Source organism: Lycium ferocissimum, chromosome 5, assembly GCF_029784015.1.
Source record: "Lycium ferocissimum isolate CSIRO_LF1 chromosome 5, AGI_CSIRO_Lferr_CH_V1, whole genome shotgun sequence".
Classification (NCBI taxonomy): Eukaryota; Viridiplantae; Streptophyta; class Magnoliopsida; order Solanales; family Solanaceae; genus Lycium; species Lycium ferocissimum.
In genome coordinates this window covers 73935685-73961854 of record NC_081346.1, presented here as the reverse complement: position 1 = coordinate 73961854, position 26170 = coordinate 73935685, and the positions used below count along the sequence as shown (strand labels likewise).

The following is a 26170-nucleotide window of genomic DNA, read 5'->3' as shown; positions in this document are numbered from 1 at the left end:
TGGGTGAGTTACAAGAATATCTTTGAAAGCAGCTAATTTCGAACTTTTGATCTCACTTGTTACATGGAAAAATCTCAAGTTCAACATGTTTTGACTTTAATCTTGAAGGTTTGTCCATGAAACAAAAAGAGGCTCAAAGTTTAAGACTACACATTTTCAAGGTCATTGGGCGTACTTATCTATCTATATTATTTTCTATCTATCTATCATATATATACTCTTAAAGAGAAATATCTATCTATAGTTTTATATTTACAAAACATAACATTACAAATCCTATATAAACATGTTATATTTAAAAAAAAAAAAATTATTTTTAAATTATTTTTTATTTTTTAAAAATCATTTTTTTAAAAAAATATTTTTTTATTTTTAAAAAATATATATATTTTTAATTTATTTTTATTTTTTAAAAAAATTAATATGTACGAAATTAAAAAGTACTTATACAAGGTATGAAAAACTAAAGTACAACTACTACAAATTGTGTGTATGAAAACATTCTCGGACTGTGATTTGGACTTAGGGCCATTAAGCTACAACAACATCAGAATAATTCTTTTGCTTAAAGTTTTGTGTTGTATTGATAAAAATTTTGGTTATTTATAGTTGAGCAAAAAAAAATTAATATTTAAAAAAATATATATTTATTTTTTTTAAAAAAAATATATATATTTTCTAAAAAAACGAAAAATATAGAAAAGATGTTTTGGAGCTGATAAAAACTAAAAAACTAATATAATTAAAGTATATATATACTTATTTTCATTAATATAAATTAGAGGTGAGATTAAAAATCTAATTTCTTCACCTTATACAAGTGTTCAAATTAATTCAATGTGATTGATTTTAATTTTTGTGTGTTTTGACAGGTTATTTTGGTCAAAAATTTTTTAACAAAGGACAGCTGATAAAAACTAAATTCTAATATAATAGAAGGGAATTAGAGGTGAGTCATATGTAGTGTTCTAATGCAATGCTATGATTTTAATTTTTGCCAAACTTGGCATAGCAAAGACAGTGAATTCACTAAGTTTAGTACTTCAGGTTTGCCCATTAAAGATAGTAAATTCACAAATTTTGTATATCTTGATATTCATTATAGAATCTTTACTTCTTTTGCTTTCTTGAAAATCCAGATAATCTTTCCTTTCAAAATATGCCAAGAAGTGACATGTTATTAGTACTTCAGTTTGTGATAGTTTGATAGGTACTTCAGTTTGTGATAGTTTGATAGGTTGTCGAGTGTGTATAAAAAGGGGACTTTTCAAAAATATACAGTCACATAGCCCAATATATAATATTATGTATTGTATACTTGGAGGACAGCATTATATATAATTTTTCAACCTTGTATAAAAGGATATTTTATACAGAAATATGGAGTAAACCGAGTAACAAACTCAAAATATGGGCTATGTGACGCAAATATTTTCTTTAGGTAGACATAGAGCGTAATTTTTTCATATAAAAAAATTGGAATGTTAAATTTTCTCATAACATCTTTTACCTCACTATTAAAAATTGGCGTCTAATAACAATTTTGTACCTCATAAAATTGGTGTCTAATAACAGTTTTGTATCTCATCATATAAATACAATGTAACTACAAGTCATATTACCCCACATATATTTTTTTATTTTTATAACTGATAGGAAATACAATACGAGGCACGTTCGTAGAGACTACTCTTACATAAAAATGTCTATTTGTGACTGTTTTCCTTGTCTCGAGGAGATGAAGCCCAGGCCAGTTCTAATTGCATTGAGGCAATGAAGCCCAACCCAATTCTAATATGGGTTGACCAAGGCGTATATGTAGTACACGTAGTATTTTCCTCTTTTACATTTTCTTTTTCCAAATTTTATATCTCGATATGTTAACATGTGTTTTCTGTTTTAAAAAAATAGCTAAGAATGCTAAAACGGATAATTACAATAAGTTCTTGGTTTTCACTCCAAATTGTGACACCTTAAGAAAATACATTGACAAATGTGACAGAGAAGAAAGAACTATGAAACGATGGAATATAATTTTCTATGAGGAGAAAATTCGTATTAAAAAAATCAGTCTCTAATTTCCTTACAAAACTCACAAAGCTCCAATAAAGTTTAGTGACTTTGGTCATGTAGATAAGAAAGTACAATTTACAAAGTCTGCCCTTATCATTTAACTACTAAAAACCATCTAAAAACTAGCCATTTTCCAATTGCAAGGAATATAATACAATATCTTTTACCAAATCTAGACTATCTTTTTGTCCTTTGACCATCAATCTTCCACCCCTTTGATTGGATAATGTCCATTTCAAAAAGCACCTCCAAACGTGTGTCGCACTAGGCCCCACTTGCCAAAACCCCTATAAAGGGCCCCACTTCAACCATATAGTAAGAATTTATATTGTATGATGAAGTCTCTATCTCAAAAGATGTCATCCCTTACCTCATCTTTCACTTAGTTTTTTTTTTTCCCTCCTTTTCTAATCATCTCTCACTTAGTTCAATTGACCTAAAACTTGCATTTCCCAAATCTTTATATGGTCCAACTACCATTCCATCTTCTTCTGCATATCCATTAACTCCTCTTTTTCTTTTTCTATATCTATAATACACTAACCCTATGACCCCACCTAATATCAAGAGTGCCACACATAATAACCCTACCCCTACCCCTAACCCCACCTCCCTCTTATCTTTCCCTACACCCTCCCTCACTTTGAAAAATCCCATCTTGGATTCATCCCCTACCCCTACTAAACTTTGTATGGGGTAGTCTAGTATGTAGCAAAATCCAGATGTGTTAGTGTACACCACACCCCAACATGTGCAATTCCCTTCACATGCACTTTGACATTCTTGAAAAGTAACCATCTTTTGATAGTCCACTAACTCTTTATTAGGCAACTCAACACCATTTCTTGACAACCCCTTGTATTTTTTATGATGATCATAGGCCCCGCAAAAGTCGCGGGGGCCCTGATTATCTGGCGGGCCACACCCTCTGGAGCTATAATCCGTGCTATTGTCCAGGCAAGAGCAACCCTTGCCTGGATGACAGAGCCCGTACGCCCCACAAGAGCTAGGCAATTCACATGTCTCCTTTATCGCTTGGTAGTCCAATACCCAACTTGACCCGACCCAAAAATATCCTTTTAAATTTCCATCCGGTTCAATTCGGATTCGACGGACGCCTAATACGGGTTGTTGAAAACTATTAAAAGATTCTACATCAACTGGTACTGACTCATTTTGGTACATGCCTAAAAACCCATCTGACTTTAGTACAACATAAATAGGTCCTTGACGTTCAATAACATGAGCTTTTGCTTCTAATGCCTTGTGCTTCCAATATATCCGACCCGGATCCGGATCAAACCCAAACCCAAACCCGGCCCATCCTTGACATACAACCCAAAGAAATCAGAGCCCAAACTCATAGAATAAAGCCCATTGGACGAAACTAAAGTCATTTCACTTGTGAAATTTTGACTTTCCACAAGGGTATCTGATGGAAAATCAAAACTTTGCCATAAAACAGAAGGTGATGACGTCACTCCACTATCAAGAACTTGCAAATTTGAAGTATTTGAAAGCCAAACACGGTCTCCATTAGTGTGAGTTGACCAAAATACCCCTGAACGTGTATCAGACAAAACAAGACTACCATTAAAGAACAGCTCAGTCGGGTCAGCCCATTTAGCAAAACGGGTCATGTTAGCAACCCATATTGACTCAAAAGATTGAACATGAATAATAGCAAGACTGAGTTGATCTTTTTCAACTCTGAGAAAACTCAGTGAATAATTACCAGTAATATCACTAAGTATAGGTTGATATTTCGTAATTTGAGGATTTGGGGTTGCTTTAAATCCTTTAAAAAGCTCTTTGGGTGTGACAGATTCAACTTTAAACAAACAAAAATATGAAAAAAAGATGGAGATAATGAAGAACTGAGTTAACTTCAAACGAGTTACACAGTTAACTAGTTCCATGAAAATGAGAACTTTATTTTACTATAAATGGAAGAAAAACTATGCATGGAGAAATTTTAGAAAGGCTGAGTTTTTGTTTGCTATAAAAGATAGGGGGTTTAAATAAGAAGCAAAAAGCTTATGGAATCGTGAATGGTCGGTATAGACAAAAAGATAAAAGATTAATACTGTATTATATATTGTGAAAGATCATGAAGATCTCGAAGAAACAAATGAATATATAATAGTTATTATATTAATATTTATAAATTTAACGTATATCAAGTGATAAAAAGATATCGGTCATTACGCAGGGATATCGCAAGTATGAAAATATCCATCTGACTGAAGAAGCATTGCATTCAAAGGTGTAATGTAGATAGATTATTTTGACCTGGGGTGAATTGTATCATTGTCGGTGCGGGTTAAATTGAATTTATAACTTTTGACGCAGAGCATAAGTTTATGTTGTAAAAACTTATCAAAATTGTAAAAAAAAAATAAAAAATAGACATGAATTCATAACTTTAAAACATAATGGGTTCAATAATAAGAATCTCAAGAGGTTAAACCCACATAGGTTAAATCCTGGATCCGCCTCTAATTCTGATGCAAGCATTAATTGTTGAAACTAGGTATGACTCAAACTCGTAATCTATCACACAAATCGTTGTTGGAAGACTACCCTTCTAACTTATGTATACTGATAGTAAAAAAAAATTATTCTATCAAATCACCGAAAGATATTTACAAATAACCTTTGGTAAAAAGTACTAAAATTTATAATCTTGAAAATAACATTGGTCTCAACTGCTACTTTACGTGTCTAGATAATGATCTAATATTATATAGTGAATGTAGATTCAATTTTAATTGTATATATTATGATAAGAATTTCTTTGCATTTGGTACTTACATTAAATCAATAAATGCATGATATATATATTTGCACATAATCTCGTAGTATGTGATCATGATCAATTAACACGCATCTTTATCATATTAAATCACATAACTTTAATAAATTTATATGATTAATACAAATATTAATTACAAATAACTAAGTATTTATCATAGATTATAGTGCTTGTTTTGAAAGACAGATATACTGTAGTATATTAATTTGTACGTGAGATATATTTTTTAATCTGGACAGACCATAATAAGAAATAAAAATTAAGGTAGATCTACCAGAAAGTGTAAAAGATTTGAAAAATAGCGAGTGACAACAGCCCGTGGGCGAAGAGGGGCTTGTAGGATTTCAATGTCAAAATAATTTTTAACTTTTACTTTGGTGGATCATAAAGTGAATGGAATGTGAACTAATAGTGGCTTGTCCCTAGTCATGTTTATTGCGCTATTAGTTTCGATTTTATATGATAGTGTTTGATTGTATTGTATATATGATTTTCGTTGATTGTATTATTATATATGATCAATCCCGGCTGATCATATCTTTTTATTTAACCTTATCTCAAACTAATATTATATCAAAAAAGTAACATAAAAAGCACTAGCAATTTCTATATAGTCTACTAGTATATAAATCTCTTGTTGGGCTAAAAGCAATTCACTCAAAGATCTTTTCTTAACATGATGTGATATTGTCCGTTTTGGGCCAAGCCCGCACGGTTTTCCCCAAAGGCCTCACATCATTAAGAGTATTCAACTCCTTATAAGTAGCTCCTTTTTTTTTTTTCCAGTTACCAATGTGGTACTTTGTTCGCACACCCAACAATCTCCCCCTCGAACTAAGTTCCACATGGCTCATTATCATACCATGGGTCAGAGATTCAACATGTCTGTGTGTCACCCACATCGTCAGAGTATTTACGGTCACCGAAGCCCAAAGGCTGTGAATGTGTCTTCAAAGCTATGGATAAAGGTCGTAAACCGGCCGATAGACGGGCAAAGGCACTAAGCCGGGCGTCACGCCACACTCCACCATCTTCATACCCGTCCGGCCAAACCATTGGCTCTGATACCACTTTGTTGGGCTAAAACGGCCCAAAGATACTCTTAATATGATGTGATATTGTCCGCTTTGGGCCAAGCATGGTTTTTAAAAGGCCTCACATCATTAAGAGTATTCAACTCCTTATAAGTAGCTCCTTTTTTTTTCCAGCTACCAATGTGGTACTTTGTTCGCACACCCAACGTCTCTAACATGATGAAAAGTCTTCGTGGAAACCATATAATCTAAAGTAAGTACTGTACTAACATGACTAAAATCTAATCCCAACTAATTGATATTGCATATATAATTTTCTTTCTTTCATTGCGTCCCTTTTTTCGATAAATCTGAATGAATTTCAAAAAATTATATGGATCTTTCTAGATAACTTTTATCTTTGTTATTTTAAGTTTATCTCATGCTCTTTTATACCTTTATTTATTATAGTTCACACCTACAAACTGTGATACGTTTAGAAATTGAAGCAGAATACAACCAAATTATCAACGTATAAACGCCACAAAAAAAAAAAAAAGCGTTTGTCATAAAGTTTGCTATAGTCCATTTAATTCTTCCAGAAGTTCAACTCGTCTTAGCTGCGCTAAATCACTTATAGGTCAACCTAGAAAAAAGTTTAAAGCAGAAAAACTGAAATTGAAGGAAACATAGTGCCGTAAGAAACAAAGTTCATCAAAGAACATTGTATGTGGAATGATATTGATTCTTTCGGCCTTAAATAAAGGTCTTGAGTTCGAACCCTGAGAATGAAGTATTATCTAGTAGGGAGCGCCAAAACTTTTCGCTGTGAGCTTTGTATGATGTAAATCCATATTTATATATATCGAGTTAGAGGATATTTTAAACACAGAAAAAACCTTGCATTTTGAAAAAGATTTGGAAGTTAAAAAAAAAAAAAAAAAAAAGTCAACACCATTAAACGGTGTGATGAAATAAAATTCCTTCAGCCTTAATCGGGTTCAAATTTTGGAAATGAAGCCCTTTAAGATAGGAACAGTAAAAAAAAACCCACAATGAATTTTTTATGAGTCTGAATTACTTGAGTCAATGAATTTCTAACACTAAATATTTTATTTTAAAAATAATAAAAGCAATATAAATCTAAAGCCATGAATGTTCAGAGGCTCAGCAACATGGCCACTATTTGTCTTTGTAGTTAAGAGGCAAAACACTTACTGAATGCAGTTGGAATATCAAAATTATTTGTGGGTTAGGCTTAGCCACAATTTCTTTTTTCGTTGCATTAAATTCTACGTATAATAAAGATCATAAAATCTTAAAGACAACTATATATTACTAAATGCTAGTAATAGCATGATATTATGAATTCCAAAAGTCAAAATATTACAAAGTCAAACAATCACGTTATTATTTGTTCTCTCCATCATTTATGTATCATGTCCCTCATAAAATCACCTCCTCCGTTTTTTGGTATAGTTGAACATTAAATATGTCAGGTATAAAGGTAGTAGTTCGATCTAAGTGTGAACTATACTATATATATTTAATTTCTATGTATGAACGTCAGAGTTCCTTTCTATAAATTAATGACGATGCCACAAAAAGTCAGCCTTGACAATTTAATTTTCTAGCTTATTTCTACCTATGGTCTATGGATGTAAATTTCGTAACACATATTGTTGGGTTTGGTTAACCTGAAAAGAGACTAGTTTTACCCTAGAAAAAAAAAAAGATTAAAAGTGCACGAAGCTTCTAACCTAAACTTTTTGTGGCAATTGACTTCTTACACAATTTCAATTTAAGTAATTAGCCGTTGAACTTGAATCTCCAGACTAGTTTCTTTAATTTATTTTTGAGTATTTGATTTTAACTTCTACAATATTTTTTTCTATAAGTAAGAATTTTGTGATTAAGAATATCATTATGTCTGGATATTTAATAAGTTTTCCTACCTTTTCTTTGAAATTTATACAATTTTAATATATGTCCTGTAATTTTCCTATTATGACCTATTTTAAGATAATAACTTTTATGTTAAAAGATTATAAATATATAAACTCTAAAGTTTCTGCTTAGGCTTGGGTTATTTAACTCACCTACTGTCGAATAATTAATATCCTCTCTCACCAATCGTCTTTTTCGTATTCTAGTTCTAGTAAACAATCTCAACTTGGCTATCTCATAAGTGGTTGTTGACTATCTATTTTTTATTTAATGCTGTTAGCAAATTGTGGCAGTTGCCAAAAGGTTTATTAATTGTTGTGATATCTTATTCTGAAACCACCATCTTGGTCAATCTAATTTCCTTTTGTTTATGTATTAAAAAAATCAAGTGACAGAATAAAAAAAAAATTGTAATTTTAAAGATTAGGCGGTTACCTACCGTAACAAGTAAAAGTGTCTTGTTGTACAAAATTATTTACACTATCTAATATTGGTGAATATTAGTTAAGCATTTACTATTTATGCTTATACTGTTAGGTCACCCAAATGATATTTATATGTAAGCCTCTTTAAAATGCGATATTTATGATCTTGAAAATAAGTCAGTTTACCTACTATAATAGGTAAATGACCGGATAGTATAAAAGTTCGTTACAATAACAATGTATATAATTTATCATTAGTTAAACTTTAAATAAAAAGCTTGGTTCCGGAAAAGCTGCTTTCTATTTTGAAACTACATAAAGGCAAGGTGTAACAATCATTTTCCTAATAAAAACAGATGTATGAAATTTTAATAAACTTACCTATATAGGTTTTAGATTTGCAAGAATACATTCCAAAAGTTAATACAGTATTACAAGAATCATTAATAAAAGGAAAGAAAATAGATTACATCATATACAGTCATTAAATTTTGTCACAATGTTTTTCATTATTTTTGCTATAAAAACCCCTAAACCATGAACACTTTTATTCATCAATCATTGAATATACTTTATTTTCATAGAGAGTAGAAGAAAGGATAGAAGTAATCAAGTAAGATAGCAAATGAGAATTGCCTTTTATCTGAGAAAAATATCAAAGGTGCTTTAATTTTTTGGTTTTCTTTAATTTTTTGGTTTTCTTTCTTAACTTTGATTTATGAACTTACATTTGAGTGATTTTTTTTTCTTCTGATTTTCAATTTTTCTATATTTGGTTAGTCAAAATATTTTAAAAAGCATTTTGCCTAAAAATAAAATTCCTTAAAAATCAGAAAATGAGTTTCCAGTGAGAATAGCGAAAACAAATTATATAAAGAAAAGAGATCCTTTCAGATTTTCTGGGTGACTCATTGAGTGATAAAATTTATTCATAAAATTTATTCTTCGCTAATTTTTATTATTTTGTAGCATAGGGAGAAAGTCGATGATGCCGAACCATAAATCCATATTGTATCATCAGTTCATCAATATTATATTGAATCAATGAATTACCAAGTTATGTTCTTTTCCTTGCTTTTAGAATCGTGTTACCCTAGATCTATTTAGAATATGTCAGAAAAGAACTGAAACTATTGATAAATAATTGTATGTCGATAAGCGAGTCTATAGCTTAACTGAATTCAGGCCAAGTACTTCCAACTCAGCAGTTCTTACTACAATAATGAGCTCCATACACGCTAGCCACGATGGTGATGTCGACACATCGTCATCAACTTCAAGTTCAAGGAAAGGTAAACCGGACTTTGCTTATAGATCTTGTGAATATGATAATAGTTGTAGGGACTATTAAGGGCGGCAATCGCTAGGCAATTAGGTAAAATTTAAAGGATTTTTGTCAAGTTTGAGCAAGGAATCTGACGAATCAACACTGTTGATTGCTCTTGCAGAGCTATATGAATTGTTATCTTTTTCTCCTAATAGTTTAATGGTAAACATAATGGCAGATTCATTTTCTCTCATTCTTGTAAGATTGGCCAAACATGAGATTAATCCTGATATAATGCTATTAGCTATCAGGATAATGACTTATTCATGTGAAGTTCATCCTCGTTCTTTGATCTACTTTGTCAGTCATAATGTAGTTCCTGCCTTTGTCAAAGATTAATGGTCATTGAGTGCTTGGATGTAGCTGCACAGGTATGCTGAAATGGTTAATCAATACTCCCTTAGTTTCAGCATACTTGTTCAGCCACATCCAAGTACTCAATGGCTCTTAGTCTTTGACAAAAGGGCAGAAACTGCATCATGACAGAAAAGATAGGCTGAAGAATGAAAATGAACTTCACATAAATAAGTCATTGCCCTGATAGCTAATATTATTATTAGGATTACTCTCAAGTCCATGCCCTGATAGCTAATATCATTATATTAGGATTACTCTCAAGTCCAGCCAATTTTACAAGAAGAGGAGAAAATGAATCTGCCATTATTTTGACATTGAACTATTAGGAGAACAAGATAACAATTCATATGTCTCCGTAAGAGTAATCAACCATACTGATTCGTCAGATTCCTTGCTCAAACTTGACGAAATTCTTTTGAATTTCCCTGATTGCCCAGTGATTGTCATCTGTAATAGTCCCTACAACTATTATCATATTCACAAGATCCATAAGCAGAATCCTTTTCAAAACCTGAAGTTGATGATGATTTGTCTACATCACCATTGCAACTTTGGTGTATGGATCCCATTGTAGCATGAACTGCTGAGTTGGAAGTATTTGGCCTGAATTTAGTTGAGCTACAAGCTCTCTTATCGACGGATAATTCATCAACATTTTCAGTTCTTTTCTGCCACATTCTAAATAGATCTAGGGTTAAAAGATTCTAAAAGCCAAGAAAGGAACATAACTTGGTAATTCATTGATTCAATATTAATGAACTAATAATACAATATGGATTTATGGCTCGGCGTCATTGACTTTCTCCCGACGTTACAAGAACATAAAAATTAGTGGCGGATAACTTCTGTCACTAAATGAGTCACCCAAAAAAATTGGTAAGAATCTTTCTCTTTATAGAATTTGTTTTCCCTATTCTCACCACAAGTCATTTTTCTAATTTTTAAGGATTTTTTTTTAAAAACATACTTTCAAAATATTTTGCTTACTAACCAAATATGGAAGTATTGAAAATAAGAAAAGGATCAGAAAAAATCACTCAAATTCAAGTTCATAAATCAAAGTTAAGAAAAGAAAACCAAAAATTGAAAGCATCTTTAGTATGTTCTTCAGATCAAATGCAATTCTCATTTGCTATCTTACTTGATTACTTCTTTTTATCCCTTCTCTCTATGAAAGCAAAGTATATTCAATAATTGATGAATAAAAGTGTTCATGATTTAGGAATTTTTATAGCAAAAATAATGTCAATTATTGTGACCAAGTTTACTTGTCTGCAGATGATGTAATCTTTTTCTTTCCTTTTATCAATGATTCTTGTAATATTATTTTCTTGGAATTGATTCTTGCAAATCTAAAACCTATGTAGGTAAGTTTACTAAACTCTTGTACACCTTTTTGTATTAGGAAAAGAATTCAGAGTTTAACTAATGCTTTTAAATTATATACATTGTTAGTGTAATGAACTTTTATACTATCCAGTCATCTTTATCTATTGCTGTAGGTAAATTGACTTAGTTTTAAGATCACAAATATCACATTTTAAAGAAGCTTACATGTAAATATCATTTGGTGTACACTTTTACTTGTTATAGCAGGTAACTGCCTAATCTTTAAAGTTACAAATTTTATTTTTTATTTTATGGGAATTCTTAAAATATCACACCTTAAATTTTAACTTGCATTTCTCTTGTTAAGGGGATATAAAGTTGTATACGCATGTAAAATTTTATTTTCTGTATGATGGTATTCCACATTGTAAAACAATCACATATTTCTATGGCATAAACTACTTTCAAGCATCAGCTTTACTAGAAATCTCACACGACATGTCAGGCAGGAACGAATCTAACTTATAATTTATAGGTAAACATGAACTTACATAATATTTGTCTAGCTTTTATGTAAGTATTAAGAAATTCATAAATATTTGATTGTGATTATAATTATTATTGTATAATAACTAGATGTCACCATAAAAACTCGCAAATTTCAAATCTTGATTTCACCTATAATATCAATTTTTTTTTAATTTTTTTTTGTGATAAGCTAATTTATAATAAGGTCGGCACCAACTAGTTTAAGGCCTCACTTGTTTTAATCAAAATTATGACGACTGAATCTGAATCCACATATGAATATTAAAAAGTTATCTCTAGATCTGAGCACTAAATAATTAAGACTGTTCATTTTTTGTTGACATTTGAGGGTGCAAAATTTTATCTTATTTCAAAATCGTTTCAAAATTAGTGAACATGTGTGGACAATAAAATTCGCGTCGAGAAAATAATAATCAAGACAGGAAAATATCGCAACAATCGTTATATTTGATTTCAGAATATGAGTGTTACAATCTCTATGATTCCTCTGATTCGTCTTTTCAACAATAAATTCAAGGGCTTTTGAGCTTGATCTTGAACTTGATGGATTTGATTTTTGACTTGGACTTGAATTCAAGGGCTTTTGAGCTTGGTCTTGAATCTTCGTACGGATCTCTAGAACTTCTAGAGAAATACTTGAGTGCTTGAATGCTTTCAGCCTTGTAGAGAAATCGCGGCGTTTGATCCACGAGCTCTCCCGGCTTCTTGTTAGAACTTCGTCCCCTTTCGAATTATGAGACCCCATTTATAGTTGTAGGATGGAGGAGTTGTGATAAGGACGGACTTCTTTTCGACCAATCGATTTAAGCCGACATGTCGATATTTGATTGGCGGAACATGTCACTTGTACATGTGGCGCATCTTCATGGCCTTTGATTTGACTAGGCATCCGCATCATTTGACACGTGGCATGACCTATAGGCACCTTTATTTGACTTGGCGTGCCACGTCATTTGACATGTGGCATCGATTTGGGCCTCTAGGATTAGATGACATCTTGGGCTTAGCAAAGTGGGCTCATCATCTGTAGCCCAAATCAATGGACTAGCCCAACGAAATTGGACCTTTAATTAAATCCGTATTTATTGGACTTAAATAATTGATCCAAATATACTAGCCAACAATATTTATTCGGACTAACATATCTGCGATTTAATATAATTCGAATTTCTTGTGAATTGAAAGTTAATAAAATTTCGTTATCCACAACATGATCAAACCAAGAAAAGATATATCAAAATTTGTTATTTTGCTATTTATTCGTATTATGTAGTGTATGAAAAGAGTAATTTGTCACTTCTATGGCTAACGAATATGCAAAATAAAATTTTCACTTGCGATGTCCCTTCGTCGTACTGCATTAAGGGATGGTTTGGTATGATGGATAAGCAGAAATAGTGATGGGGTAAAAATTTAGTATCATCTTATCCTTTGTTTAGTTGCTAATCGTGGGATAAGTTATCCCAGGATTAAAAATTGTGCTGGGATAACTTATACCCATCAGAGGGTGGAATAGTAATCCTGGGATAACTTATCATAGGATAAAACAATAAAATTGACTAAAATAATCCTGAAGTTCTCAAAACCCTTTTTCTACTACATAAGGTGGAGAGTATTTTTGTAAACAAATAAGTTTTCCTTAAAAGTTATGCAATGCACATGTTACTAATACAACAAACCAAACAATCAATAAAAAACAATATCAGAATAACTAATCCCATCATAACTTGTGTTCAAACCAAGCGACCCCTAAGGATCGCTATCAAAATATGATAAATATTAATACTCCTCCTCTTCCAATTTATTCGACATAATTTATATCGACACGAAAATTTAGAAATAAATTAAAATTTCAAATTTTGTGATCTTAAACATGCATATGCTATAATTGATCCTAAAAATTACAAGGACAAGAGAAATGTGGTTCCGGCATAAAGCCTGATAATCTCCATAGATATAATTTTTTTGAAATATTTATTTATAGATCTTAATAAATAGAAAAAATTACGTGTTATAGCTACTTTTAGTAAATAATTAGTGATATTAACTACCTTTTGTTTTAATTACTAATAATAACTAAATACTTTTTGAATTTAACTAATATAGGAATAAGTGCACAAATTAAAATTTATCTCATAGCTTTTTAATGAAATATTAATCATTTAAAACGTAATATACCCCAAACTATTAGAAAGGGTTAAATATACCCCTCGTTATACTTTGGGTCCAAATATAACCTTATCATTATACTTTGGGTTCAAATAAACCGTTATCTTTGGGTAAAACATGTCACGCCCCGAACCATGGCTCGGGCGTAACTACGTGTCCGAGCGACATGGCTTGCTTGTCAACATGGGCATCAAAACAATATATCTATATGATGCATATATAAATATGCGAATACGTCTTGAAATTATCTCCATGAAAATTCATGAAAACGAACCCCGAAAGAGGAACTAAGTCTATGAAACCTCTAAAGGGCTCACGGACTACCATAAGCATACTAAATATATACTCCCGAAGGTGATCACCAACGCGCATGCGTGATCCTATTGTGCGTATGCTTCGAAAATCGATATCCGCACCGTGAAGTGTGCCCCGAGCAAAAGGGACGTTAGTACATGGTGAATAGTACTAGTATGTAAAACCTGCTGAAACGAAGAACATGGCACAACGTAGGTATAGGACATGAACTGAAACTGCATGTAACTTGAACATGAGCATGAAACGTGAGTAAAGTCTGAAAACAGGATAATTCAATGAAAATACATGTATATAAAACTTCTTGTAACGTGGGGAATGCTATAGTGTAACCGACAACATGATCCGGTACTTGCGCCTACCAGGAGAACACTCACACCTTGCCGGGGGATATGAGATTTAAGTGAATAATAGCATGTAAGGATCCAAACCGCATAATGAAGGTGTTGCCTACTTGTCGACAACCCTTATCCTACGGTGGCAACGTAGTTTCGGAGCTATCTGAGCCTTCTCGGTTAACTAAGCAATCCCAAAACATGAACATGATATAGTTGGCTAAGAAGCCCATGATTTTCGTGAAATAACTTGTAAATAACTTGTAATCATGATTTCACGAAATAACTTGTAATATGGTTTCATGAGATAACTTGTCATAATCTTGCAAACATGTTCTTGATTCGTGAGTAGAAACAATAGTTCATAAATATATAAATATATAATTTGACTTGAAAACATGCTTGTAACTTGCTACATAAAATCATAAAATTTCATATAACATAATAAGAACACATGAGGAAGAATTCATGATTCATGGATTAAGCTAGGGTTCCTAATAACCGTAATGGAAGATTAGGAATACAATAACGAATATAGATACAAAGTTCATGTGTATAAATACATAAATACGGGCTACCAATATGTTGGGTTTAATGCCCTAGGGTTTGAACTTCATGGATATCAAGAAACGGAGCATGGGGAAGAACGTAGAGATTCCCACATGTGGATGGAAGTTCTACATACCTTAATTGTTTCAACACTTGAGTTAGAGACCTGAGTTTTTTTGAAAGTGTTTCCCCCAAATTCTTGATTCTTGAATCTTGAACGGGTTTAGTTAGGGTTTACCAAAAGTGTTGGGTGGAGGAGATACCAAAAGCAAGGAATCCCTAGGAGATGTTTAATCCACACTTGTATGAGCTCCACAAGGAATACCAATGGTTTAGCTGCTGAATAATGAGTCCCAGACCCTAGAAAACCTATTTATAGGATGTCCAAAAAAAAACGAGAAAAACTTCCAGACGAAAATACCTGACACCATATGCGATTCGCACATGGTGTCGCATGTGCAACATGCGAATCGCATGTTGCACCAAATTGTCGCAGGTGCCGTATTTTGGATCGTCGTTCGGTGCAGCATCTGCGACACAATATGCGACTCGCATGTATCACATGCAAATCGCATGTGGTGTCGCAGGTGGTGCACCGCCTAATGGTCTTCTTTGGCAACTTCTCCGACGTTGAACAGATGCGACACCACTGCGACTCGCATGCATAACATGCGATTCGCGGCAGTGATGCATCTAGGGCAGTGATGCCTTAGTCTAGGCTCATGTTTTCTTTTGGTTTCTTTTGGTCTAGGATCATGCTCAAGGTCGCGTTAATGGTACGGGGTGTTACAAAAGATACGCATGGGGTGTTACAATATCTCCCCTTGGGATCATTCGTCCTCGAATGATGGGTCATGGTTAAGAACATGGTGGACATGGCTTGAATACATGAACATGAAAGAAACATGACGTGAAACGTAAGAGCTTGACATGGTCACGTGGGAACATGGTCATGAATCATGAGATTCTCGAATACGTGATTACATAGAAACATGTACATGGGGAACATGAAACTGAGTAGCACCTACATGAATGAGAATCATGAAACATTTGTCCTCGATTTATGAATAGTGGTTAAGAATCGCTACTGACTCTGGAATCTACAAAATTTATGGCAGGACTTCCTTCATAATTCGGAACCTCACGACATTTCTCAAACGTCTGCCAACTAACTAAAGTACCAACACACAACTCACATAGCATCTTAATACGCATGATGTGACATAACGTGATTACCGAATCTTGAATGTATCTAACATAAATCGGTGGGCTTGAACACACGGATATTGGTCGAATGATTATATGATTACTATACATGGTTTGAAAGAAATGCGTAGGCACGAATGACATGAGTATCGGAAATAGGCACGAACATGACATGATTACTCGGGCGTGAGATGCATGACGTGGGACATAAATACACGAAGACCGGATGACATGAATACATGAGTGCTAAAGCGTCGCATGAGATACGAATACGTGTAAACATGGATATCGTAACATGGGATCTGAATGTCGAAAACATGATTGTTACAACATGAGGGTTGAATACTAAGCGCGGGTAGGATTTGAATACTTAGAGACTTGATCATAGATGCTCGTTTGTCACCATGGTAATATGAGATAGGAGTATGACTTAGGCTTTGAATGTAAGCGTAACTCGATGTGAATGCGACAGACTTGAGTCGTATAACAAGAATATGATCCTAACATAGGTGTTCATAAAGCTCTAGCATAAACATGACATGAATACGTCGAATCTGAGTAGAATACTCCTGAGATAAGCATTACAGGGTACATTAAAAGATATCTATTTGAATATAGGAATGCACCTTACTTCTGATTATCTTGTTAGCTGTTAATTATGATTATGAATACCTTAGCTCATCTTGCTCATTCTCATGAGCGAATTATAGAGGACTGAGAGAAAAGGAATTATTGGCACTATTCATATAAGATACTTTACTTTAGAGAACAGACATGACATGGTGCATTGTACATGGAGGACGTAAAGTGGAACATGCATACATGGGGACGTGATTCATATGGCATGAAACGTGAATAGCATGACATGGGGCATGGGACCATGAGCAACCTGACATTTACATGAGTACATCATGGATGCATATCGTGGCGTTTGGACCTAATTTCATGAGTATTGAGCTATTAATAAGACATAAGCGTGATTTGCGTGGAGTACAATTGTAGGCTCACTCTTGGGTACTCATAGACGTACATGGGGATGGATAAGATATCACTTTTGGAACTTAGCTATACTTACAGAATGGGACATGGTTCAACATCGTTTACTCTTATTACTGTAAGTCGACACCCTCATTATAAAATAAGACTCATGAAGGCAAGGATCATAGGCATAACTGCTTCGTTCGTCAAGCACCTAAGGCATAAGTAGAAAGTCATCTTGAACTTAAACAGGGCATAAGTACTTCAGAAAAGAAAATGGCATCCTTTGTGCCGAGCTACGAGCTGCTTTAAAACAGTAACCAGAGGAACATAAGCATGAGTTACGTAGAATCGCGGGTAGGACATCCATCTTGACTTACTATTATCATTAACTACCAACCCCATTGTTAGGCTATTTCTATATGTGGATGCTCAAATAAGTCGGCCGTGGGCACGAGTACGTGAGAACGTAGGTAGCATATCTTTGGAGTTGAAATAAATCATTTACCTAAGGCATTTTTCCCTTGTTCAAGGACCAGGTGGGCATTCCATAGGATTCTTAGTCTTTAAACTATTGTGTTACCTTCTCCTCAATCATTATCAAAATCAACATCGTATTTGGGAAGCACTTAGAAGCTAGAACGTGGTCATGGGTATAAAAGCACGATAGATGCGTGAGACATGAATGCGGTCTTTAACCTTGGACATGAGTACAACCTGATGTGAGAAACATGAAAGAACATTCCCTCGCATAGCTTACTATCGTATGGAGACTTAATTCTTGTATTTTAAACATGGAGTGTAAAGCTTTAACAACGGCATAAGATAGGTATGCTATGCATGTGTAGAGTACGTTTGGGCATTGGTACTACATAGTGCATGAATTATTCAGAAATTGGAACCGCTATACCTTTAAAACCCGCTATTCGATCTAGAACTTTATCTCATAACATAATTACCTAGTACTTGATCTCAACGGGCATGAAAAAAAAAAAATCGCATTCTACGCACCTTATCTTGGCTACATGAAATTGTGATCCTCTGACATAATCTCCTTAATCTATCAACTTACAAAACACATAATCTATATCGGCACCTTATCGCACGATCTCCCCCTTAGTTCAAAAGCTGACGTTTAAAGCCTGTGGATCTCGTGAGTTAGTGATAAGTGGTCATCTAGTGATTCTGCTAAGTTCCTCTAACATACTGATGACTCATTTTTTTTTTTTTTTTTTTATATGTTTTTTTTTTTTCGGTTTACTTCAAGCAAGTCTTACTTACTGGGAAAACTGGATTACTTAAATGAACGGGTTTCTAATGTACATAACTGGTATAACTTGGCTTTGTCAGTCTTAGGGAAAACTCTTTTCTGATAATTCTTAAAGTCTCTTCTTCTGTAGCTTGATCTCTTCATCGCTTAGATGGTTTTCTTCTTTCCCCATGTCTACACCTCGAATTTAACTTAAACCCTTTGGGTTCTAATACGCCTTTGGTGTATTCGGACGATTACCCATTTAGTAGTGCTAACTTGACTAAGTAACTCAAATCGTACTTCTACTAACTCGTTGAAAATTTCTAATTCACTGTATCTATTCAAACTTACTCACTATGCTTCTGTTAACCACTTGCTAGCATCATATTCTCTAATTCTTCTCTGAGTACTAAAGTGAAGCATAATGTTATTTCTAACTTTTCCTCCTTATCTGACTCTATTATGAGGTTGTATACTATCCTTCTGAACTATAGACATGGATCACACTTAAGGAAATTTCATCTGTCTCAAATTATCAAATGAGAAATTGAAACAACAAATCCCAAACTCCCTATACAAGTTCAAAATTATATTACACTATACATATCGGGGATAAATACTTAATCACATAACCTAAGAGGGAATTGTCATATCTTTTATCTCATAGTAATATCTACTTCTTGCTGCTCATGGTTTTCTTATCGCATTAGTCCCTTCCTAGTCATGTACATAGATCATATGGCAAATATATATATATATATCTCCTAAAAAGGTCGAGACTTTCTAGTATTACAGGTGGTTGACTCTTAGGCTACTTCCTGCTCAAAACTACTATGGACAGTTTATGATTGCTGCAGCTAATTTCATAACATGCTACTATGTAGGGTCTTAAATCCGAACTGTCATCCTTATACTGTAGCTCCGTGGTCAGATAATCCAAATAAAATTATTCTGTAAGGTATATAACCTATGTGTACTACCATATCGAAACTTGCCTTTCAAATGGCACTATCACCCGATAAACACACCATACACTATTTGTTAAGTCTTGGGTCTCGAATTTTTTTTTTCTCGCCGCTTACGCATTCGATACGTTTAGAATTCGATGGAAAGAGAATGTTACTTACTCGCTCTAAGCTTCATGGCACGAGTTAGAATAATTCCTGATGCCTCCATCGGAAAGCAACACATTGATAACGACTAGCTTTACATCTTCCTCATCCATTGAGACTAGGCGTACTCGGTAGAATGGGAAACAACACATGAGTTCGAGTGATTTCTGAGAACACAGCTCTATTGCACGATCTAAAGTTGAAAGAAGTGAGACAATCTTAAATGTCTTGGTGGTCAACTGTTTATATGTGTGGCGCGCACACACATATAAAAGTGACCCCACTGGACACGGTTTCATAGACTCCCTAAAGACACTTGAACCTAGGCTCTGATACCAAGCTTTGTCACGCCCCGAACCATGGCCTGGGCGAAACACGGCACTCGGGCCTTGCTTGCATGTGTCCGAGCGAACCTCATGGCTTGCTTGTCAACATACGGGCATCAAAACAATATATCTATATGATGCAATTTAAATGAATCATGAAAATATAATTTGCGGAATAAGTCTTGAAATTATCTCATAGCATGAAAATTCATGAAAACGTAATAGTCCGCAAAACATGAAAGCATAACCGACTCGTGAACTAATGCCGTCTATGAAACCTCTAAAGCATGTCCGAATACTAACTACCAGGACATGGCCCCGGACTACCATAAACCGATGTGGAACCCCGAGAGGAGTGGGGCTCACCAATAAGCTGATACTGAGGTGATCCTACTGCGCAGGCGTATGCTCCGAAAATCGATATATCCGCACCGCGAAGTGTGCCCCGAGCAAAAGGGACGTTAGTACATGGTGAATAGTACTAGTATGTAAAACCCGCTCGAAACGAAGAACATGGCACAACGTAGGTATAGGACATGAACCGAAACCGCATGTAACTTGAACATGAGCATGAAACGTGAGTAAAGTCCGAAAACGATAATTCAATGAAAATACATGTATATAAAACTTCTTGTAACGTGGGGAATGCTATAGTGTAACCGACAACATGATCTGGTACTTGCGCCCTACCAGGAGAACACTCACACCTTGCCAGGGGATATGAGATTTACGTGAAAATAAGCATGTAAGGATCCAAACTGCATAATGAAGGTGTTGCCTACTTGCTGACAACCCTTATCCTACGGTGGCAACGTAGTTTCAGGCTATCTGAGCCTTCCGGTTAACTAAGCAATCCCAAAACATGAACATGATATAGTTGGCTAAGAAGCCCATGATTTTCGTGAAATAACTTGTAAATAACTTGTAATCATGATTTCACGAAATAACTTGTAATATGGTTTCATGAGATAACTTGTCATAATCTTGCAAACATGTTCTTGATTCGTGAGTAGAAACAATAGTTCATAAATATATAAATATATAATTTGACTTGAAAACATGCTTGTAACTTGCTACATAAAATCATAAAATTTCATATAACATAATGCGAACACATGAGGAAGAATTCATGATTCATGGATTAAGCTAGGGTTCCTAATAACCGTAATGGAAGATTAGGAATACAATAACGAATATAGATACAAAGTTCATGTGTATAAATACATAAATACGGGCTACCAATATGTTGGTTTTAATGCCCTAGGGTTTGAACTTCATGGATATCAAGAAACGGAGCATGGGGAAGAACGTAGAGATTCCCACATGTGGATGGAAGTTCTACATACCTTAATTGTTTCAACACTTGAAGTTAGAGACCGAGTTTTTTTGAAAGTGTTTCCCCCCAAATTCTTGATTCTTGAATCTTGAACAGTTTAGTTAGGGTTTACCAAAAGTGTTGGGTGGAGGAGATACCAAAAGCAAGGAATCCCTAGGAGATGTTTAATCCACACTTGTATGAGCTCCACAAGGAATACCAATGGTTTATCCTATTCGAATAATGAGTCCCGGCACCCTAGAAAACCTATTTATAGGATGTCCAAAAACGAGGAAAAACTTTCGAGACGAGAATACCACGTTGCACCACCATATGCGATTCGCACATGGTGTCGCATGTGAAACATGGAATCGCATGTTGCACCGAAAACATGCGAATCGCATCGCGCAGTGGTGAAGCCGCATATGCATAACCTTTGTAGGCTCATGTTTTGGATGTCGATCATTCGGTCCGCGTTAATGGTCGGGGTGTTACAAAAGATACGGGGTGTTACATATACCTCCGCGATGCATGGAGGACATAAAATATGACATATGCGACTCGCATGTGTCACGTGCGAATCGCGTCATGGTGTCGCAGGTGGTGCATCATATGATGCCCGATAAAGTCTTCTTTGATTATGTATGAAAGAGGAAAGTCTCACCAAATAGCCAATTTGTATTTATTAATAAAATTGAATGTGTTTTTCAAAATATTTCAAATCGCGACTCGCCTAAGTTAAAATGCTAAATAACAATGATATGTTATTCGCGGTAAGATGCATTCATTCTAGGTTTGAAAAGATGCCTTAGATATAGAATTTGAAGTACATAGTTTTTTCTTTTGGTTTTTCTTTTGGTCTAGGATCATGCTCAAGAAGTCCGCGTTAATGGTACGGGGTGTCATGTGGTGTCCACCTCATCGAGTTGTCAATGCCATGTCATATTTTATGTCCTCCATGGACAATTTTAACCGGGGGGGGGGGGGGGTATATGTGGACCCAAAGTATAACAGAGGGGTATATTTGAACTCAAAGTATAACGATAAGGGTATATATGGACCCAAAGTATAACGAAGGGTATATTAAACCCTTTTCTAATAGTTCAGGGGTATATTTGACCCTTTTCCATTTAATATACATTACCATTCTCTCTCCTTTTTCATAAATTTTTGATTTTCTCTATTCTCACTCACTAACCATTTCAGATTTTTCATTTCTCAAATCCCTAAAAAATTCTCTCTCTCCTTCTATCAACCACCACCACCACGGGTGGCGGCCGCCCTCTCTCAATTTTTTTTTTGTTTCCATGATTTCAAGCTTTATGGACAAATTAAACATAAGAAGGCAATTAACCTTTTGATTTTCTTTTTTATGTGAATGATGTTCCAACTAGAATGATCATTCATTATGGTTGTGGGCTTATCTCCCATTGTGGGCAAGTTGTAGCAGTAAATGCCAAGACTTTTGTGCTGTGGATCAGTGCCCATAAATTTGGACCGAGTTGCATTTGATCTGTGGCTAGAATTTTTTTGGTGGTCTAGGGTTTTTGAGGGTTTTGAGAAGATGAAAAATATATGTATTTGTGTATGTTCAATGATATAGCTACCAATTGTTGTGGTTGGTGGTGTATTTATGTAAGTTTTTCTATATTTTTGTGTATTTTGTTCAAATTAATTCCATCAGCTCATCTAGTTTCAAATACATGAGTGATGAAAATAAATTGTAAGTTTTCTATATATTTGTGTATTTTGTTCAAATTAATCCATCAAATACATGTGTGATGCAAATTGTTACACAAATACATGAGATTTAATATAAAAATACACGGGGTTTGATGGGTAACTTCAAATACATTTGTTATGCTATCAAATACATGTGTAAATCAAAATGAAATCAATATTGAAAACTTCAAATACATTACCGCTAAAATACATAGGTGATGCAAATTGTTACTCACACAAATACATGAGATTGAATATAAAATACATGGGGTTTGATTGGAAACTTCAAATACATTGGTTATGCTATCAAATACATGGGTAAATCAAGAACGAAATCAATATTGAAAGCTTCAAATATATTGGTTGTTGAATGTTTTCAAATTTTGATTTTTTGATTTTTTATATTTGAATGTTGAAGATTAGATGGAGGAATAGAACATGGTTATGGAAAGGTAATCTAAAATCTGATTTTGTGGAAGGGTATGGTAAAAAAATACCAATTAATAGCTAATTAATTGATCCCACCGTTATAGCCCTAAATCAAGGGATATGTTTTATTTTTTACTGTGTTACTATGTATTTATAAGCATCAAATACATCCGAAAAATACCTTAATTTAGGAAAACATAGCTACAAAAGGTAATTTTTAAAAGGTAGCTATAAATGATAGGAAACTACCAAAAGGTAGTCATTTTGTTAATTTTACCTAATAAATATCTTATTGAGATTTATTTATATCATCATTTGTTGATTTAGTTAAAACAGCACGTGAGAGTAAGTATTTTTTCTTGGAAAACGAGTTTCACCATACAATCTGTTTTATTGGTAGCATACCATGCAATATTTAATAGATTGCACCAATTGTACATCTATCTCAATTAAATATAAGCACGTCCATACTTTCATCATTAATGGCAAACGAGAAAAAAATCAATTATATTAGTTTCTAAAGAATTTTTAAGTTAAGGAGTTTAAAGTGCATGTTTATTAAAGGTAAACATTTATTCACATTAGGTATGTACTCTAGACTATTTGAATGTAAGACATGCGTCTTTCAAACATACGTTTATCACTTAATCATAGTTAAATTAAATGAAATATATTAGATATCTCATTTTAATTTTTCAATAAGGTCTTTTTGCCACACTATTTTGGCCATAATGGGGTAAATTCATATGACTATTTAGGTCAAATTTAATAATTTATGCTTATTTAATGTCATTTCTATCTTTTCTTCTCAAAGTTTATCTTAATTTAAAATTGTACAATAGAGGTTATGGTGATTTTTACATAAGTGTGGCTAGATTTTGGTCAAATTGGTGTGGCAATTTAGCAACTCTTAATTTTTAATTGTTTAGGTTAATATTGCTAACACCGTATGTGAGTGAGTGTGTATCATCAATAAATTACAGACCAAAAAACACCGTTGGACTTCCAAATGCTTTGAGTTTACCATTTTGACAACCACTAGAAATTTAATTAACTTAAAAACGGAGAGATAAGTGACAGAGGAGACCAAGAATTCATCAACTTCTTTTATTCCTTTAAACAAACCTTCATTCTACATTAATTGATTACAGAACTGAGAAAGTAAACATTGCTGCATGAACAAAAGAAATCACTAGCTTATCACCTCCTAACTAGAATTAATTAAATTTATCAAAGTCACTTTGGTTCGAATTTAAAAGGAAAGTGAGCTGGTAATAAAGGTGTGTTCGGTACCAAGGAAAATGTTTTTTTTGAAAATAAGTGGGTTTGTTACTTATTTTATTGTGTTCGGTACGTAAGAGAAAAATATTATCCTAAAAGCATTTGTATATAATCTAGATAAATACTATTGGGGTTGGGGTTGGGATTGGGCGTGGGGGTAGGGGTGTGGGGTTATGGGGATGGGGATGTAGTGAGGTGTGTTGGAGGGTGAGGAGAACATAATCAATGTGGAATGCCATTGTGGAACTTATTTTCTCTACTTCCACTAGGTAAATCATTTTCTTCATTTTTAGGGAACTTGTTTTCGAGAAAATGTTTTTCAAAAATTTTGACCAAGCGAACATGGGAAAATTGAAAAATATTTTCAACAAATATTTCATCCATACCGAACTAGATGTTGTCGGAGTAAAGGATCATCAACAAGGGCATTCTAGTGCGTTGTAGATTCTTATCCAAGATTTGTATCATTTTATGATGCCATGTGAATTGCTAGAAACATGTGAAGTGTGTGGCTAACCCAATAACGAAAGTTTCGTAAGGGGACTGGAGCAGGCTACCAGGAAATTTACGCAGCGGAAGATCCTGAATTTGAGACCAGCTAAGGCCCCTAAATGACCGCTCAATGATGAAGGAGGTAAGGGTGCAAAGACAGCCAGGAGATTTGCCTAGAAGCAGGCACACCCAAATAGTAATTCCACAAACATATATCACAATCATTGAAAGTCAAGCTTCATTATTCCTCAATGTAGTCTCAGTTCATAGTTTACTACTTCATTTCTTATAACTTAGTCGATATTCACAATTGATGTGACTCCGTACTAACATTTTTCTTTCGTATAGTATGCAACTAGGTGACTTCGTAAACTGAAGATATAATTGAAAGAGCCATCAGTCACTTGATTAGATTAGAAATTCGTCGTTTTCCCTCTCAATTTTTCAATTTTTCGGTGACGAAATAGCTGATACGTAAGCTCATAAATTCACAAGTTCATTTCAACGTGTTACAAGATCCTTTAATTTTTTTTTATCAAGGTCTAAACATACATTGTGAGATAACATGAAAATATAATATTTGACAAAATCAGCTACTCCTATTTCTCTTTTATGATACATTTCAGACTAAGACTATTTACTAACCTTCCTAGAACATATAATAGGTTAACAACTAATTACATTAGTTACTAAACAAGATTACAACATTTAAGACAAAACGATTTTAAGTTAGTAGTACCCAAACACATAAAAAAGTCGAAAACAGCTTATGCAACTTATAAGAGGTTAACAACTAATTACATTAGTTACTAAACAAGATTACAACATTTACACATAGAGACAAGTCATTGAGAGGG

The 26170-nt window shown here is 33.8% G+C and overlaps 1 protein-coding gene across 1 annotated transcript; it reads right to left on the bottom strand.

Annotated features, from left to right (window-relative positions):
• Positions 1–2257: 2257 nt before the first annotated feature.
• Positions 2258–4153, bottom strand: LOC132057421 (PAN domain-containing protein At5g03700). The gene is given in 2 exon segments (XM_059450019.1): positions 2258–3372; positions 3375–4153. Coding segments are annotated over 2 exon segments (1506 nt in total). The 5' UTR covers positions 3993–4153; the 3' UTR covers positions 2258–2484.
• Between the last annotated feature and the right edge of the window lie 22017 nt (positions 4154–26170).